The following is an 18,638-nucleotide window of genomic DNA, read 5'->3' as shown; positions in this document are numbered from 1 at the left end:
CTTAAAAAAAAATCTTTAAAAAAATAAAAATAAAGCAGTGGCCTAATGGGGCATCACATGAGTATTTCTGGAGCCAGAAAAGGATAGAGGAGGGGCGCCTGGGTGGCTCAGTCTTTAAGCGTCTGCTTTCGGCTCAGGTCATGGTCCCGGGGTCCTGGGATCGAGTCCCGCATCGGACTCCCTGCTCGGCGGGGAGCTTGCTTCTCCCTCTTGCACTCCCCCTGCTTGTGTTCCCTCTCTCGCTGTGTCTCTCTCTGTCAAATAAATGAATAAAATCTTTAAAAAAAGAAAAAAGAAAAGGATAGAGGAGAGCATTTGAAAGTAGGGGCTGAGGCCAGTTCAGCAGCAGTTTCCTGGGGGTTGAGGTCTGTGCATGGCTCTGCTGGATGGGGGAGTGACTTTGGGGGACCAGTCAGTGCTCAGATGGAGGGTAGGGGGCAAGGTGTGTTGGGGTTAGCTGATGCGGTGCATGGGTTCCTGACACACGAGCAGGTTTCCATGCGGGAGTGCCTGTGCATGCTTCGGGAAGGGGCAGGAGGCTCGCCTGCCTTGCTAGAGGACTCCAGCAGTGGTACTGCTGAGGCCAGCTCTTAGAAGCCCAGGTCCTGGGCCTGCTGGTGTCAGGCCAGCTCCCAGGCCTTCCAACCCCAGGCCCCGTGGACACGTGGTGTCTTAGAGAAGGGCGTTGGTCCTGGGCAGGAGTAGGGGTGGGTGGGCAGGGAGCTGAGGACGTCTGTTTTCCCCTTCTGGGCAAGAGAACTGCTCATAGGTTAGATGCAAGAAGGACCTGCACAGCCTCCTTCCCCCCCCCACCACTCTACCCCCAGCTGCAGGTCGAGGTCACATGTGCCCACGTTTGCACTGAGCCTGACTTTGACTCCTTGCACTAGTGCCTACAGGCCTTCCTCGCCTCCCTGGGCACAGGGCTGGAACCTAACTGCCCCGCCCCCTCCCACCATCTATACCCCAGGGATTTCCCTCCCACTGAACTAAAGACCATTGTCTAGTCTGGTTTGTCAACTGTCACCTACATCCTGCCTTCCCAGTTTACTAGAGAAAATCGGCTGCCTTTTGGCTTCGAGTTGGTAGAGAGGGGTGGAGGGAAACTCCAGCACTCCTGGATAAGGGAGGCCCCAAGATTTGCCTCCAGGCTTGTTAAGGCCATACGCTGAAGGGGGAAGAGGAAGGCTGAACCCCAGGCCCCAAGCCTAAGACAGGGCAGGTGCAAGCAGCAGGGGCAAGAAGGTGCAAGTGGCAGGGGAAAGAAGGCAGAAGAGTCTCTTCCGGCAGCAGGAAGTGGCAGGAAGTGGTAACTACCTATGGGGAAATGAGGCTTGTTCCTCCCTGTGGGGTTGAGCAGAAGGGGAACCTTAGCCAAACCCTGCTCTCCCCGCAACGCAACGAGGGGGCCTGAGGGAATAATGGCTGAGGTTCTAAGCTCTGGTGCTGACTTTCCTTCCCCACCCACCCTGGGAACTTCCCACCAGGCTCTCCAGGCTCCTTGTGCTTATCAGGGCTCTGAGTTGGGATGAGTAGGTTCCATCCGATGTCCTGGGGGTCCGGAGCAGCTATAGTGTCACTGCCTGCTGGCATTCAGGGCCCATGGCCGTGCTGTGAAGGGTGTGGTTTGGCAGTGGTGACCAGACAACCTTCTGAGGGCGGGGCAGCAGCCAGAGGGTGCCAGCTTGCTGGACACGTTGAGGCTCTCCCAGGGGTCCTGGCTGCTTGGCAGCTGAGCATTGGGCACAGGCAGCCCAGGTGTGTGCCCAGAGCCCAGCACGAGGGGGCGGCAGGGCCCAGCCGCAGTGGGACCCCGCCGGAAAGCCCTCGCGGGCAGTGCCAGGCGGGGGGGGGGGGGGGGGGGGCCCCCCCCCCCCCCCCCCGGCCCCGCTTCCCTGCCGAGACCCCAAGGTCGTGGGGGCGCCGGAAAAGTCCCGCCGCTGGCCCGGGGCCCGCTGCTCCTCCCCTCCCCCAACCCACCCCCAGCGACCTCCGGAGGGGCTTGAGGGGGGGAGGGAGGGACCCCGACCCCGACCCCGACCCCGACCCCCCCCCCAGCCTGAGCCCTTTGCCCGCTTCTCCGCGCCCCTTTGGTCTCAACCGCGGGCTCTTTCCCCTTCCTTCCTTCCTCCCTCCCTCCCTTCCTTTGGTTACTCTGCCCTCCTTGGTTCTCCCTGCACCTCACCCAAGAGCCCGAGTGAGGGAAGGGGGCACCCGGTGCCCCCCAGAAAGTGACATTGTAGCCACAGTGAAATCGAGCACCTTGGTTTTGCGGAGGAGGTCCAGGCAAAGGAGTCTGAGTGCCTAAGGTGCCTGGATTAGTGATGGCTTTGCCTTGAAACCAGTTCCTTTGCCCTCTCTTGGGCACTGAGGTGGCTCAGAGCTGAGGGCCGCTGTCTCTGGGTCAAACTGGCACAGTGGATATCAGCCTTAGAGATTCGGCAGGGCCAGCTCCGAAGCCTTCTGAGGGTAGACCTCCTTGGGTTCTGATAATCACTTTGTGCAAATCACATGCAAATCAGCTTTGCAAATTCTTAGTCGACAGCTTCTGCCTGTCTTATCCAGGGCGTGGTAACTCTTCCAAAAGAAAGAAGGTAGCATCCAAGTGCCAACAGTTGGGACCATAAAGTTTTCCTGTGTCTTCAGATGTGTGGCCCCATATATCACTCTTAATTGCTTCCTTTTACCGGTGAAGGAAACTGAAGCTCAGGGAGAAGTGTCTTGCACTTGGTTACACGGCAATAACAACCCCTAGGAGGGAGAAGGAAATGAACCTTGAAGTTCTTTCCCACCCAGAAATGCAGGTTCTTTTTTTTTTTTTTAATTTTATGTATTTATTTGTCAGAGCGAGAGAGCACAAGCAGGGGGAGCGGCAGGCAGAGGGAGAAGCAGGCTCCCCGGTGAGCAAGGAGCCCGATGCGGGGCTCGATCCCAGGACCGTGGGACCATGACCTGAGCCGAAGGCAGGTGCTTAACCAACCGAGCCACCCAGGTGCCCTGAGATGCAGTTCTAACATAATTATCCAATTCGAGCAATTAACACCAAAGTATGCCTGAGTCCTCCCCATCTGGAGAAGGTGGCTTGCTGCCCGGAGCCAGCTTGAGGTGACTTTGCAGGGTGAGAGAAGCCTTGCCTTCGTCGTTCTCAGGTGGAGATAATGATCCCCCATCCTGCTTCCCCAAAATGTCAGGAAGCTGAAGGACTTTGGAAACTCTTCAGTCAGCAAATATGGACCAGTTAATTCACGCTGAAAAATTGGGAATTTGAGCCAGGCTGTCTTTAAAATGTTCCTTGCCTGCTCTGGGTCTCCAGTGACTTTAGCTTCTAAACCCTTCCTCCCCGCCAGAGAAACTATTTACCATATCAAAAAAAAAAAAAAAAAAGGATCACTGCCTTGACACCCTAAATTCTGAAAGGTCAGCATAGTCGTGGTTTCGGTGGCCATCTTCTCTTTTGCTTTATTTGTCAGCAGAAGTGAGACCGTATGCCTTGCTCACAGGAAGTGTTGGTGGGGCCCAGGACCCAGCTCTGCAATGCAAGCATATGTGGATTCCATCCTTCCTTCTGACAGATGTTTTGCATGCATCTCTTCTGTCCTAGGCCCTGGGAATACAGTGCTAAGCAAAAGAACCAGCCCCTGCCCTCACAGGGCTCACAGGGCCTGTAGGGAGACATGTAGCAAAAACCCCTAACACAATCAGGTTCAAATATGGTGACAACCACTATAAAGGGAAAGCACAGATGTCAAGAAAGGGCGTGGGAGGAGGGCCAGACCTAGTTTCTGGGGAGGTCAGGGAGGGGTTGATGATGAGTACATTTGAGCTGAGATCTGAGAGCTGGATAGTGACAGCCCAGAGGCTGGGGGCCAAGCCCCAGTCAAGGATCTTCTTGACACCAGCCAGTGTGTGAATCCAGGTTCCAACCCACCCACGCATGGCTGTTCTATTCAGCACTGTTCAGTTGCAATTGGTCTCCAGGGAAAGATTGCCCTGGGAGGGCGGGGCAAACAGCAAAGGAAGGTGAGGTGAGCTGGGACATCTCAGGTTTTGCTTAGAATGAAATGAGATGTACTTTTCTCCCCAAAATGTTACCCTGATTCAGTGAAGAAAGTCCAGATTCCAAGGGGCATGGAGCCCACTCCACCTGACCCATGGAGCCGAGAGCCAGCCCCCGGAGCCTGGCCTCAGATGGTATAGGGAGACTCTGTCTCACTTGGCTCTGCCCTGCTTTGCGTTGGTTTCACTGTCAGGAAGCACCCTCCCCACCTCTGGCTTCTGTTTACCCAGCCTGATCCCGCGGTGGAAAGAGAGCTCTCCTGTTCAGTAATTCCAGGGAAGGCGTGAGGACTGTGGCCCCCAGCCCCTCGCTGAGCCAGTGCTGGGGGGGGGAGGGGCTGAAGGACTGTGTGTGCAGCCGCATCTGGGAGAGGGACCCAGGGGCTGAGAATAGGAAGGAGACATTCTCCAGAGGGAGATCGGAGGAGGCGATGGGGATGCCAGGCAGGCACAACCCCTGGAGGCTGCCGCATGCCCACAGCCCCCGGGAAGTCACTGGCAGGACAGAAATGCCAACAGCACTGGCACTGAGCAGGTCACAGTGGACTTCTTTGAGTGGATCCCGGGTCCCGCCCCTTCTCACCTCCTGCCAGTTCCGCTCCCGGGTCTGAGCCCTCACCATCTTCTGTCTGGACTGGTTCAGGAGGTGCCAGCTGGGCCGGGCACTTTGTGTCTGTCTCCTGACCTCTGCCTCGCCTCCCCACTTGGCCCGGGTGCTGTGGCTGCTCTCTCCCTTGGTGCCAGCCGGACGTCCTTCCCTCACCACGGGCCTCTCGCACGTCTCCACTTTGCCCCCAGCAACCACACTGGGTCCAAAAGCCTTCACTGTTTTTCTTGGTCTGAACACTTTTCCCAAATGGCCCTGTGGCCCCTCTGTCACCTCCTTCACCTCCCACCACCCTCTTCTAAGAGAACCCCTCCCGCCCCCACCTCCAGCTCTGACCTCACCTTGCTGTTTGCATCCTCAGCACCCCTTGCTCCTGGACATTCTAGGATATATCTGTCCACTTGTGATCTGTTTTTTTTTTTAAGATATTATTTATTTATTTGAGAGACAGAGCATGAGTGGGAGGAGGAGCAGAGAGAGAGGGAGAAGCAGACTCCCCGCTGAATGCAGAGCCCTGAGATCATGACCTGAGCTGCTGAAGTCAGAGGCTTAACTGACTGAGCCACCCAGATGACCCTGTCCACTTGTGATCTGTACCCCCATTCCCATCCCAGCTTCATGAGGGCAAGCACTTGGTCAACCCTCTTTGCCACTATACATCCTCATCTAGAACATGCCCAGCACAGACTGGGTATGTAATCAACAATCTCCGGAATGGAGAAATCAACTACCACCCGTCCCTGGGTATGTGGATGGAGATTAGTCAGTGGGTGACCTGTTTGACAGAAGCCCAGGCAGTGTTATTACCTGGGATCCCCAGTGCCCACCTGGGCACCCAGTGGGTGGCAAAAGTGTTTGTAGCAGGTTGCTTAAGCTTGTCATTCAGGCGGTTCTTTGCTTTAGTGGGGAAAGCAGTGTTGCCAAATCAAGCCAGCGATAAGGTGTCAAAAGCCAGCGGTGTGGGGGCCCTGGGTGTGGCTCTTTCTGCTGGGAGGTGGGGTGGGTGATGGGGAGTGGGGACCGGAGATGGAAAGCAGGCCAGCTCTCTCAGTTCCTTCACTTGTCAGCTCCAACCAGCTCGCTCCGGCCACGGTGGGGCTGCCCTTGGGGGGCCAAGAGCAGGGTTCCCGGCCACGAAGGCCACCAGTGCACTGCAGCTTCGGCAGAGCGCCGTGACAGCCTTGCCTGCACGCAGCCCTGTGCGTGTGTGTGTTCGCAGGAGGCTACCCTGCCTGGGGTCCCAGGCACCCGGAAGGCAGGAAGTGGCAGAGCAAACAAGTCAGGGGCTTTCCAAGAACCGCGGAGTGATGGGGCTGGGGACAGGGTGAGACGGGGCTGGGGCAACTCTGTGCTCCCACCATCACAGCAGATCGGCCAGGCTCCCTCTCTCCTTAGAGCAGCCTTCCTGTTCTTCAGCTGGGTGGGCCTGGGCTGTTCCCTTTAGCCTGAGCACAGAACACCTCCCTGGAGGCCAGCCTCCTTCCCCTCCCGGGGCTTGGGCACCCCTCCCCAGGCCTGAGCCGCCGTCCCCTGCAGAGATGCGCTGGCAGCTGAGTGAGCAGCTGCGCTGCCTGGAGCTGCAGGGGGAGCTGCGGCGGGAGCTGCTGCAGGAGCTGGCCGAGTTCATGCGGCGGCGCGCCGAGGTGGAGCTGGAGTACTCCCGGGGCTTGGACAAACTGGCAGAGCGCTTCTCCGGCCGCGGCGGCCGCCTTGGGGGCAGTAGCCGGGAGCACCAAAGCTTCCGGTAGGTACTCGCGGGGCAGGAGGGCCACAGCAGGGCCCGAGGGCCCCGCTCCCGGCCTGAGTGCCCCTCTGCCCCAGGAAGGAGCCGTCCCTCCTTTCGCCCTTGCATTGCTGGGCCGTGTTGCTGCAGCAGACGCGGCAGCAGAGCCGGGAGAGCGCGACCCTCAGCGAGGTGCTGGCCGGGCCCCTGGCCCAGCGCCTGAGTCACATCGCAGAGGATGTGGGGCGCATCATCAAGAAGGTAAGGCCTCTGCCCTGGGCGCAGCAGGTGCGGATGGCCCCAGGCTCGAGGGAGGCCCGGCGGGTGTCAGGCAGAGGGGAGCTGGGCGGAGCCTTGAGTGCCCGCTGGCCCAGCTGCCCTGGGACGGCGCCCTCCTCACACTCGGCGTCCTCCTCAGAGTAAGGATCTGGAGCAACAGCTGCAGGAGGAGCTGCTGGAGGTGGTGTCGGAGCTTCAGACGGTGAGCATAGGGCGGGGCCCGCCCCCATCAGAGCGAGGCCATCATCTCGCGCCCCCCCAAGCCAGGCGCAAGGGAGAGGACTGAGTACCCAGGAGAGTCCCGGGTTTGTGGGGGGACTGCAAGCACGGCCGTCTCTCCCTGTTCTGGGCACAGGGTGGCTGGCCCAAGTGCTTACATGGGGTCGGCTAGCTCTCAGGTCTGAATCCCAGATGGGAGGGCTGGCTGTGGCCATGGCCTTCAGCAGGGCAGCCTGGCCTTGGTCCTCCCTGCAGGCCAAGAAGACATACCAGGTGTACCACATGGAGAGCATGAATGCTGAGGCCAAGCTCCGGGAAGCCGAGCGGCAGGAGGAGAAGCGGGCGGGTCGGAGTGCCGCCGCCGCCGCCGCCACCACGACCACCACCACCGAGGCAGGACCCCTCCGCAAGAGCTCCCTCAAGAAGGGAGGGCGGCTGGTGGAAAAGGTGGGCCTGGAGAGCACCTGTCTGTCTTCGAAGGCTCTGGTTCTAACCTTTGACCCTGGAATCCCTGGCTCTCCCTGGGACCTGCTGGGAGGTGGGGCAGGGAGGGAGAAAGCAGGGCTGGTAAGGCTGGGGCCTAGTCAGTTCTGCTGGCTTTCAAGGGCTCTCCAGCCTAGGGTGGTAGATGAGGTACCGGGGTGGGGGGTGGCAGGAGAACAGTCCTCCCCTACCCAGCTGGAGTGAAGAGAGCTTTGGTGCTCCCAAGTCAGGAAGCCTTTGCACCCACCCATCCCTGCCTTGCACAGTGCTGTCAGGTCTCAGAGGGACAAGAAGACACATAGGATGGGTGGTTGGGTGATGTGCATGGAGAGAATGTTTGAGGTGGCCCCTGAAAGGTTGGGGATGTACCAAGCCTGGAGGAGCTGAGACAGAACGGGGGTTGCCAGCCCGAGATGGGAGAGTTTCTGCGTGGCGGGGGCGGGGGGGGGGGGGGGGGGGGGGAGGGGGGGAGGACGGTGGGCCTGGGGGGCCATGTGCTGTGGGGGGCCTGTGGGACATCGGGGACACATGTCCACCGGGGGAGGGGGGTGTGGAGAGTCCGTGGAAGGCCTGAGATGGGGGCTGCCTGGCTGGCCGAGTAGGTGACCCTGGTGTACTTTTGTGGTCTTGAGCAGCGTCAGGCCAAGTTCTTGGAGCACAAACTCAAGTGCACAAAGGCACGCAACGAGTACCTGCTCAGCCTGGCCAGTGTCAATGCTGCCGTCAGCAACTACTACTTGCATGATGTCATGGACCTCATGGATGTGAGTACCAGGTGGGCAGGCTGGGGGGCAGGGGGCTATGCACTGGGGCCCACCTGAGCCATGTGCTTGCCTCCTCCCCAGTGCTGTGACACAGGATTCCACTTAGCCCTGGGGCAGGTGCTCCGGAGCTACGCGGCTGCCGAGAGCCACACCCAAGTCTCCCAGATGCAGGGCCTGGGCAGCCTGGAAGAGGCCGTGGAGGCCCTAGATCCTCTAGGGGACAAGGTCAAGGTGCTGGAGATGCATGCAGTTGCCTTCTGTCCCCCACTGCGTTTTGACTACCACCCCCATGAGGGAGATGAGGTGAGGGTCACCGCCCCCCAGGCATGGATGAAAAGGGCTTTGTGTTCTCTGGTCTTCATTGTAACAGCAGTTAAGTCGAATGAATCCCACTTTGCTAAGGAGTCGAAACTCCTGAATGCAGCTTATTTCTCAGACCCTCATTCAATGGCCTCGAGGCAAATGAGGCTCCCTAGAAGTTTCGCCACTTGCATTTGAAGCAAGCAAGCAAACTTCTGCTGTTCATTGGCTGAACGCAACCTCCCCACCACAGCAAACACAGCAAAACTATCACCAGGTGGACACCAGGTAGTAGGTGGGTATCTAGCTGTCCATATAGTCTTTGTCCAAGTGTTCTGCATGTTTTAGACAATTCATAATACCAAGTTGAAGGAAAATAAACCATACAAGCAGTAGAATATAGCTAGCATCTTTTCACTTGTCCCTGAGCTGTTTTTTTTCCTTACCAGTTTGTCCAAATGGGCATTGTGAATGGACAGGGATTGCACAGAGCTTTTAGCTTTTTAATCTGTATATTGATCCGAGTCATAGTTGACAAAGTCAAATGTTACTCAAGGCTTATGATGGCCCCTGGTAGTTCTCCGACTCACCCTTTCTGTTCCCGATTCCACTCCCCAGAAACAGCCACTTCCCTGCTGTCCCCTATAGCTGCTGTTTCTGGGGCTTCCCTCCCTGTGTTCAAATTGCACAGCATGCTGCTAGTTGCTTGTCAACAGACTTCCTTCCACAGCTGGCTAGGCTAGCGCGCAGCCCTACCCCCGGCTCCTCTCCTTCCGTCCACCGCCCCAGGCAGCTTGTGACTTCGCTTGTCTGAAAATGCCTGTATTCTAGCCTTGAAATTGGTTGGTAGTTTAGCTGGATATAGAATTCAGAGTTGAGAATAAGTTTCTCTTTCGACCCGTTAAAGGCATCGCTCCAGGCTTTCAGCATTGTCGGTGCAAAGTCCAATGCCCTTCTGATTTCTGATCCTTTGTGTGTGACCTGCAATTTTTCTCCCTGAAGTTTTTAGGAGTCTCTTTCCTGCCTGATAAAATTTTGTGATGATGCTCCTTGGGGATCCTTTATCCTTCACGGTGCTGGGCAACCGGTGGGCATTGTCGGTTTAGAATACTGTGGCCTTAGGTTTTGGGCTTATATTATTCCTTTGATCATTTCCTCCCCCTAATTTTCTTTTCTCTCGCTTTCAGGAATTCCTGTAATTGGACGTTGGACCTCATGGGTCGATTCTCTAATTTTCTTATCTTTTCTCTTTCCTCTTCTCCTACCTCTATACCTTTTAGTTCTGCTTTGTTTTCCAAATTCCTATTTAAAATAACCCTTTGTTCTTGTCTTGTGGACATCATGTTTTCTCAAATCATTCTGAAACATTTTTGTTTTCTTTTTTTTTAAGATTTTATTTATTTATTTGACAGAGAGAGACACAGTGAGAGAGGGAACACAAGCAGGGGGAGTGGGAGAGGGAGAGGCAGGCCTCCCACCAAGCAGGGAGCCCGATGAGGGGCTTGATCCCAGGACCCTGGGATCATGACCTGAGCCGAAGGCAGACACTTAACAACCGAGCCACCCAGGCGCCCCTCATTTTTGTTTTCTTGACATTTTTCTCCGCTCTCTGCATTTTCTGTTTTCTTACAGCTAAAAAAAAAAAAAAAAAAAAAAAAAGCTTGCTTTCGTCTTTCTCTTTCATTTCATTTTTTTTTCTTTCATTTTTAGAGCTTCTCTCAAATGGCTGGCAATTCTTGGCCATCAGGTCATATTTAAGAGGAGCTGCTGGGAGGTAGATTAGATGAGATATCTGATGCTCATGAGCAGAGCTTGTCAACGGGGGCTTCCCCTCAGGGAAGGGACTTAGACCATCGCTTTGAGGGAGAACCCCATAGTGGGGAGCCTGGGGTGTCCTGGTAAGAAGGTGCTAGAAAGGACTAGTAGGACCTGGGCTGAGGTTACGGGATTTGGGAGAGGGACTCGGCCTAGATACTGTTGGGAAGAAGGGATAACTCTGATTGGATGTCTTCATAAATCTTATCTAGAAGGCAGGAGTTGGGGGGGTGGGGGATGAAGGGAGGCTAAAGCAGCCCACACTCCTATTAGCCTGAACAGAGGGAGGTTTGGTTATTTCTGTGGCTTGGACAAAGTTCTTGTTTTTGTCTGCACTCGGATGTGATTATGAGGTGTTCTTGTTTTTGTTGTCACCTCTCATGGTCACAGAGTGACCTTGTCTGATGCTGATGCTCTGTGACATTCCTTATGTTCAGTAGGATAACACCACGTCCCATCTGGGCGGCTCCAGATGGCAGTGGCTGCTTTCTTCTTTCTCATCAGTAGGAAGTTTTGTCCCCTTCTTTAGCTGTGACTAGTGTCCCTAAGTCCAAAATCCCTCTGATTTATCCTTTCCAGAGGCTAAATCTCTACTTTTCTGCTAATTGTATGGGTTTGGGGGAGGGTCTTCTAATGTTAATGTTTCCTAGAGCCTGGAGAGACTTTTTTTTTTATAATTCTGATAGAACATACATGAGATTTACCATTTTAACTATTTTAGCTGTATATATATATATGGATGGATTTTTTTTTTTTTTTAGTAATTTCTGTAGCCAACGTGGGGCTCAAACTCATGACCCCAAGACCAAGAGTCACATGCTCTACTGACTGAGCCAGCCAGGTGCCCCAATTTTAACCATTTTTAAGTGCGATGTTCAGTGACATTAAACACATTCATATTGTTGTGTAGCCATCCCCACCCTCCGTCTCCAGAACTTTTGCATCTTCCCAAACTGAAACTGTCCATGTTAGACACTCGCTCGCCCTCCCCCCAGCCCCCCAGCGCTCACCGTCCTACTTTCTGTCTTTCTGAATCTAGATCTAGACTACTCTAGATCATTCATGCGTGTGGACTCATACTGTATCTGTCTGTTGTGATTTGCTGGTGTCACTCAGCATAGTGTCCTTGAGGTTCATGGATGTTGTAGCCTGTGACAGGATCTCCTTCCGTTTTAAGGCTGAAGAACGCCATTATATGGACAGAGCACGTTTCGCTTCTCCATTCATCCCTTCATGGACACTTGGGTTGCTTCCTGCTTTTGGCTGCTGTGAACACGAGCATGCAAATCTTTCTTGGGGCCTCTGCTTTCTCTTCTTTTGGGGAAACACCCAGAAGTGGCATTGCTGGCTCCTATGGTGAGTGTAGGTATAATTGTTTGAGGAGCCACGGTATTATTTCCTGGACAGACTTTAGCAGATCCTGGTTTCTGCACCTCCTGTGCCTGCCAGGTGCCTGCCGCCTTGGTCTGGTGGCATTTCTGCCGCTCTGGTGGCTTCTCCAGTGCCGGCCTCGCCTGGTAACCCCATGACCTAGGCCTTCCCGCGTCCCTTTCCCTTTCCAGTGGGGCTTGAGGAGGACAGAGAGCGGGGCATGTTTAGCTTGCCGTGGATAAGTGAAGTCTTCACTCTCCTTTATTTTTAAATATGTTATTTCTTTATTTGACAGGGAGAGACACAGCGAGAGAGGGAACACAAGCAGGGGGAGTGGGAGAGGGAGAAGCAGGCTTCCTGCCGAGCAGGGAGCCCGATGCGGGGCTCGATCCCAGGACCTGGGATCATGACCCGAGCCGAAGGCAGACGCCCAACGACTGAGCCACCCAGGGCGCCTTCAAAGTCTTCACTCTCAATTTTAACTTGATGTCAGTGTCAGAGTTCTCTGGATGCTTAAATTCAAAGGAGAGGCATTCCTCGCTTCCTAAAGCGGTCTCCTCCCATCCCCCACTCTGCCCACGGAGCAAGGCACTCGCATTTTGCCACAGGGAATCTCTTTCTGCCTGATTAGAGTGAGCAGTTTTTCTAGCTAGGCCCTCCCTCTTATGTCTCAGACCCCAGCCCTCCTGACCATGTTTTAAAAAATAATCAACTGCTCTATTGAGGTATGAATCATATACTGTGTAATTCACCCATTTCAAGTGTACAATTCAATGGGTTTTAGAATATTCGCCAAGTTATGCAACCATCACCAGTCTCTCATTGCAAAACACGTTCACCCCCCAAAAGAAACCCTGGACCCGGGAAGCAGTCACTCCCCACCCCCCTGCCCCATCCCCCCGTTACCCACTCACCTCCTTTCTGTGTCTGTGGGTTTGCCTCTCCTGGACATTTCATGTAAATGGAATCATATGATATATGTGCCTTTTGTGTCTGGCTTCTTTCACAGAGCAGAATGTCTTCTATGTTCACCTACATGCAGCATGGATCAGCCAGGACACCGCTCCTTTTTGTGGCGGAATGACATTCCATTGTATGGATGTCCCACACTTGCTTTTTCATTCATCAGCCGATAGGCACTGGGCTCACTCCGTCCTTGGGCTGTTAGGAGTAGCGCTGCCATGTCTGTACGCAAGGGTCTGTGCGCACGTACGAGTTCCTTTCTCTTGGGGAGAGCCGGGTGTGTTATGTGTCAAGGACTGGGGGTCCTGGACAGCAGCCGCCGAGGCGGTGGAAACGTGCATGCTGCCCTCATGCCCAGAGGCCTCGGTGCCCACTGCCCAGCCCACTCCCACGCCTGAGCTTTGTGCCCCCAGGCTCAGCCCTCAGTCCCCTGCACGCTGCCCTGCACAGGTGGCTGAGATCCGGCTGGAGATGGAGCTGCGGGACGAGATTCTGCCCCGAGCCCAGAATATCCAGAGCCGCCTGGACCGACAGACCATCGAGACGGAGGAGGTATGAGTGCCCTGGCTCGGGGTGGGGACACGGACCTGGAGACAGGGAACCAGGTGGCCGTGGCCTCCCCTCCCCATTCCTTCTGACTTGGACTACCTGTCCCTCGCTCGTGCCCCATTTCTTCCTGCCCTGGTGCTGGCCGCTCTCCAGGTGAGCAAGACTCTGAAGGCCACACTGCAGGCCCTGCTGGAGGTAATGGCGTCGGAAGACGGGGATGTGCTTGACCCCCTCCAAGCCAGCCCCTCCACCCCCTCCACCGAGTCCCTCAAGTCCACCAGCTCAGATCCAGGCACCCGGCAGGCGGGCCGGAGGCGGGGCCAGCAACAGGAGACGGAGACCTTCTACATCATGGTGGGGAAGGGGCAGCTGGGGGGGCCGGGGCGGGGCCCGGGGAGGACCCAGAGCTGGGATTAAAACTCTGGCCTCTTCTTCGGGCTTCCCAGAAGCTCCAGCAGTACCTGAGTGGACGAAGCATCCTTGCCAAGCTGCAGGCCAAGCATGAGAAACTGCAGGAGGCCATTCAGCGAGGTGGGCCCCACTTCTGGCCCTGGGCCCCTACCTCCCCACCCCCAGGGCCCGGAGCGCACCTGCCCTCCGCTCTCCTGCCCGGGGCCCCCACCCAGCCCATGTTCCTCTCTGCCCAGGGAAGTTGGTTGGCAGGTAGGAAAGAACCCAGCAGGGCTCCTGGCCCCTGTTCTGTTAGCCTTTCTCTCTGCCGTGCATTAAGGACCTCCTGGTCTGAGAAGCGCACCGATGTCTTCTACCCCCAGGTGCCAAAGAGGAGCAGGAGGTGTCTTGGTGAGTGCGTGCTGCGTGCAGGGCCCGCGTGCTCTGATGAGTGGGTTCTGCAGGGACCGAGCTGCCATGTCCCCACCTCCCCTCTCCTGGGGCCCGGCTCTGCTGCTCATCGTTCCGTGGCTTCCATTCCCCCCTTTGCCCGGTGGGTTCTGGACTAACTCGTGGGCTCCCCCCCTGAGAGCCAGCCTCCGCCCACTGCAGGACCCAGTGCACACAGAGAAAACAGCAGAAGAGCCGCCACCCCCGACCCAGCTCCCAGTATCACCAGAAACTCTTCGGGGGGGACATGGAGAAGTTTATCCAGGTACTGGCTTTACCTCATGCTCCAGCTGAGTGCAGGCGCTCCCCTGCATTTTGGTTTCTCTGCAGCCCGGGGCCATCTCTGTGGCCTGGCTGCCTGTGACCCCCAGTGTCCTGCACTGTCGACAGCCGGTGAACTGTCCCTTCCTGGAACATCCTTCACGAGTAGCAGGCATCTACAGAGGGGCGCCTGGGTGGCTCAGTCGCTGAAGCATCTGCCTTTGCCTCGGGTCGCGGTCCCGGGGTCCTGGGATCGAGTCCCGCGTCGGGCTCCCTGCTCGGTGGGGAGTCTGCTTCTCCCTCTCCCCGCCTGCCGCTCGTGCTCGCTCGCTCTCTCTCTCAAATAAATAAAGTATTTAAAAACAACCAACCAAGCAAAAACCAAAAAAACCCCAGGCATCTACAGAAAGCCTCAGGCAGGAGCATGTGAGAAGTAGAGCCCACAAGCCCCGCTTCGGCTAGCGTGCCACTGGGGTTCGTTCCTAGGCGGCGAAGTAAGGGAAGCAAGAAGGGTCTGAAAAGAAGAAATAGCGCTGGCCTGTCCTATGATGTGGTTATGCACTCCGTGTGTATTCAAAGAGCAAACAATGTAAGACGCCCGGGAGCGAATCTCACAAAACACATGCCAGGCCTCCTTGCCAATAACCATCACGGCTTGTTAAGAGAAAATACAAGGGAGCCAGTGACAAGGAGGGACAGTGAAGTGAGCACTCTCTCTGTCCCCAGAGCTCAGGCCAGCCCGTGCCCCTGGTGGTGGAGAGCTGTGTCCGCTTCATTAACCTGAATGGTAAGCAAGACCTGGGCCCTCCTGCCGCCCACCCGGCGCCCGATCCTCGAGGGGGTGGAGAGGGGACTTGGACCCATAGGCTCTCATCCTCCCCCAGGCCTGCAGCACGAGGGCATCTTCCGGGTGTCAGGCGCCCAGCCCCGAGTCTCAGAGATCCGTGACGCTTTTGAGAGAGGTAGGGACAGGCAGGAGGGGGTAGGGGTGGGGGGAGAGCCGGAGCTGGTGTGATCAGCCTCCTGCGCCCTGTGTCACCTGCAGGGGAGGACCCACTGGTGGAGGGCTGTACAGCTCACGACCTGGACTCAGTGGCAGGGGTGCTGAAGCTCTACTTCCGGAGCCTGGATCCCCCGCTCTTCCCACTGGACCTGCTCCGAGAGCTGCTGGCCTCTGCAGGTGAGGCCGGGGCTGGAGGCCGGCCGGGCGGGAGGGGCCGCTTCCCTGTCGCTGCGGCCTCACTCCTGCTTCTCTCCCCGGGGTGGCGGGGTGGGGGCTGGCCTGCGCCGCAGAGCTGGAGGCTGTGGCCGAGCGGGTGGAGCACGTTAGCCGTCTCCTGGCCCAGCTGCCCGCACCGGTGCTGGTCGTCCTGCGTTACCTCTTCACCTTCCTCAACCAGTGAGTGCTTTCTGGGGGACGGGGAGGGCTGGCGGTGGGGCATGTGCGGGTCACCAGGCGGGGCATTCCCTGCCCATGACCCGCGTGTGCCCCCAGCCTGGCTCAGTACAGTGACGAGAACATGATGGACCCCTACAACCTGGCGGTGTGCTTCGGGCCGACACTGCTGCCCGTTCCTGCCGGGCAGGACCCAGTGGCCTTGCAGGGCCGGGTGAACCAGCTGGTGCAGACTCTCATCGTGCAGCCCTCCCGGGTTTTCCCACCCCTGACCCTGCTGCCCGGCCCCATCTACGAGAAGTGCATGGCACCACCCTCCTCCAGCTGCCTGGGGTATGCTCTTTGTGTGCGGGGGAGGGGGGGGTCCAGCAGAGGGGGGAGCCCCCTCATCTACTCAGGTGCCTCGCTCTGACCCCAGGGATGGCCAGCTGGAGGGCCTGGTCGGGGAGAACGAGCCGGAGCTGGAAGCTGGGACCCTGGCCCAGGAGGATGGTGAGGGCGGAAGAGGAGGGGCCCGATCCTGTCTCCGCCCTGGGTGCCCCCTCCGCCTCCCAACTTGGACCCCCTTTTCTCCCCAGACCTGGAGGGGGTCGTGGAGGCCGTGGCCTGCTTTGCCTACACGGGCCGCACAGCCCAGGAGCTGAGCTTTCAGCGCGGGGACGTGCTGCGGCTGCACGAACGGGCCTCGGGCGACTGGTGGCGGGGCGAGTGCTCAGGCGCCCGGGGACTCATCCCGCACAAGTACATCATGCTGCCTGGGGGGTGAGTGAGCAGCTTCTCCATCCCCCGGGTGTCTCGCCCGCTCCCCTGCCCCGAGTCCTAGCTTTCCCTAGGCCTGGGGCGGCCCAGACCACTTCTGGCCAGCACTGAGCCCGCCGGCCCCCCAGAGCCTGGGCCAGGAATGAGTGCTTTCAACGAGCTGTCTCTCCCACCCTAGTGCAGAGAAGGTGGGCCAGGGGCCGCAGGCGAACAGTCCCGAGGTCCTCCTGGCCATGGAATTCGTCCATCGGTGAGCGAGGGAAGGATGGTTCTTCGGGAAGACTCATTTTGGTGGCCCTCCTTGCCCACCTCGGCCTGAGCACTGCTGTTGGGGAGCCAAGGCTGTCCCGGGCAGCAGGTGCTGGGCCAGGTCAGAAGGGGCTGGGGTCTGGCTTTGGCCATGTCGAGAGGGGCCCAGCTGGGGGAGAGTTATCCGGGGGAGGGACACCAAAGGAGGACAGAATGGACCCGCTGGGCCAGCCCCGCTCTTCCCCCCCTCCCTTGGCCATGCCCTGTCTGTACCCTGCAGGCCAGAGCCATGCACCCCACCTGAGGCCCCTCTGGGCACACCCGGGGGCCCCTCTGGGCACAGACGGCACTGCTTGGTCCCCACCTCCCCGGAGCGGTATGTGGAGGTAGACAAGGTGAGAGCCAGGACTGGCTGTGTGGCAGAGAGCGGGGCACGGGGCGGGGGGGCACCTCTCCTGGGGGGGGGTCTCTGCCTCCCCTTAGGAACCAAACTCTTTTGTCCCAAGGTTCAAATCTGCCCTTCCTGGCCTCAGACCAGAGGGCAAGGACGAGCCCAGAAGCAGGGTGGAGGGGGACACAGGGGCTCATGCAATTGGGCCCCACGTTTGGTTCTTGAGCAGGAAGTGGCAAGTGGGAGTCCCAGGCAGGCATGGCATCTAGAGCCAGGACACGTGACAGGAAGTGACGTAGCAGGCACTTGGTAGCCAAGGAGGATGAAGGGGACAGATGGAGGGGAGAGTGGGTGCTGGGCGGGGCCTGGGGAGACCCGGCTCCCTGCTCTCCTGGGCCTAACACACCCACCGCCGGGCTCAGACAGAAGCCCTGGGGACAGTGTGAGCTGGACGACAGAGCCCAAGAGCACGTAGCATGCCAGCTGTGACCACACAGACGCTCATATGCCAGGGAAGCAGGAGTCAAGCGGTGTAGGGGTGGGGGGGGGGTGGGCTGCAGGGGGACACTGACCTGAGAGGCCCCAGCACACTGGTGGCTCCGGGCGCCAAGGGGTGGCTGTGATCCCAGCCAGGGAGAGCGTAGGTATGACAAAAGGGGGGATCTGTTGGTGTCCCCAGAGGAGTCTGTGACAGCCACACCAAGAGTGGCAGGAGGGAAACCAGGCAGGGGAGGAGGAGCAGCAGCTCCGGGGCCAGTGGAGAGGAGGGGCATGGTGACAGGAAGGTGGCCGAGGGCTTTGGTTTTGGAATGAGAAGGAGTTCAAGTGGACGCTCGGGCAGCAGAGGGAGGAAGGCCCCCCTCTTGCTCAGGTGGTGACCCCCTGACCTGGGCATGGGAGAAAGGGCTGGCCAGCTTGGGGGAGGCTCTCACCAGACGCCCTCCCTCTCTCTTCTCCCCTCTAGGCCGTGGCACAGACCATGGACTCCGTGTTTAAGGAGCTCTTGGGAAAGACCTCCGCCCGCCAAGGCCTTGGGCCAGCGTCCACCAGCTCCTCCAGCCCCGGGCCCTGCAGCCTGAAGTCTCCAGCCTGTGGCCGCCTCGGCAAGACCAGAGGCTTCTCCCGGGGCTCCGGGGCCCCGGCGTCCCCCTCGGCGTCCCCCTCGGCGTCCCATCCCCAGAGCCTGGACTCGCCCCTTAAGCACTGAGGCTCTGCGGCTGCCCTGCAGGCCCCGCCTCGCCCCGGGTGGCTCCCCTCGGCTTCTCCCTAGCCCCGTGCAGCCAGCGCTGGGCTCCTGCCCTCGCCCCCTTCGCAGAGGACACGGCTGCCTGCCCCAGCCCTGGCTTAGGCCCCCTTGGGAGGCAGCTGCAGAAGGAGGCTGGGGGCAGGCCCCTCCCTGGCTTTGCTGTGACGGCCTGTCAGGGGCTGTTGGGTGGTGGGTGCCCGGGGCCTGTCTCTGCCTCAGCTGAGGGTGCGAACCTGGTGGAGGCTGGCAGGTGTGGGCTGCCATTTATAAAGGCCTGTGCGTTCACTCCCCCATGCAAGCCACTTGTCTGTCTTGGGGGGCTGGGCAGGCAGAGGCCCCGTCCGATGCCGGGGTGCTCAGCAAACGT

At 58.3% G+C, this 18,638-nt stretch overlaps 1 protein-coding gene across 5 annotated transcripts; it reads left to right on the top strand.

Moving 5' to 3' along the window:
- Positions 1–1,247: 1,247 nt before the first annotated feature.
- On the top strand, positions 1,248–18,564 carry ARHGAP4 (Rho GTPase activating protein 4). 5 transcript variants are annotated; one of them, XM_025862776.2, is made up of 22 exons: positions 1,248–1,309; positions 6,200–6,407; positions 6,485–6,647; positions 6,805–6,867; positions 7,140–7,331; positions 8,003–8,131; positions 8,213–8,434; positions 13,031–13,132; positions 13,283–13,483; positions 13,576–13,660; positions 13,903–13,930; positions 14,132–14,234; positions 14,957–15,017; positions 15,097–15,192; positions 15,276–15,410; positions 15,524–15,629; positions 15,726–15,959; positions 16,045–16,118; positions 16,205–16,388; positions 16,564–16,635; positions 16,915–17,029; positions 17,990–18,564. In XM_025862776.2, exons 2-22 carry the CDS (start codon positions 6,202–6,204, stop codon positions 18,230–18,232), a joined length of 2,814 nt encoding a protein of 937 aa, XP_025718561.1. In that variant the 5' UTR covers positions 1,248–1,309; positions 6,200–6,201; the 3' UTR covers positions 18,233–18,564. The 5 variants fall into 5 exon arrangements, 4 of the variants coding, with proteins under 4 accessions (XP_025718561.1, XP_025718558.1, XP_073744039.1 ...); XM_025862773.2 differs by lacking the exon at positions 1,248–1,309 and adding an exon at positions 5,683–5,987; XM_025862774.2 differs by lacking the exon at positions 1,248–1,309 and having other exon boundaries at positions 6,012–6,407; positions 15,115–15,192.
- Positions 18,565–18,638: the final 74 nt, after the last annotated feature.

Source organism: Callorhinus ursinus, unplaced genomic scaffold, assembly GCF_003265705.2.
Source record: "Callorhinus ursinus isolate GAN/ISIS: 27379988/994484 unplaced genomic scaffold, GSC_fseal_2.0 scaffold84, whole genome shotgun sequence".
Taxonomy (NCBI): Eukaryota; Metazoa; Chordata; class Mammalia; order Carnivora; family Otariidae; genus Callorhinus; species Callorhinus ursinus.
Note: the sequence above shows the minus strand (reverse complement) of the source record. Positions and strands in the feature narration are given on the sequence as shown.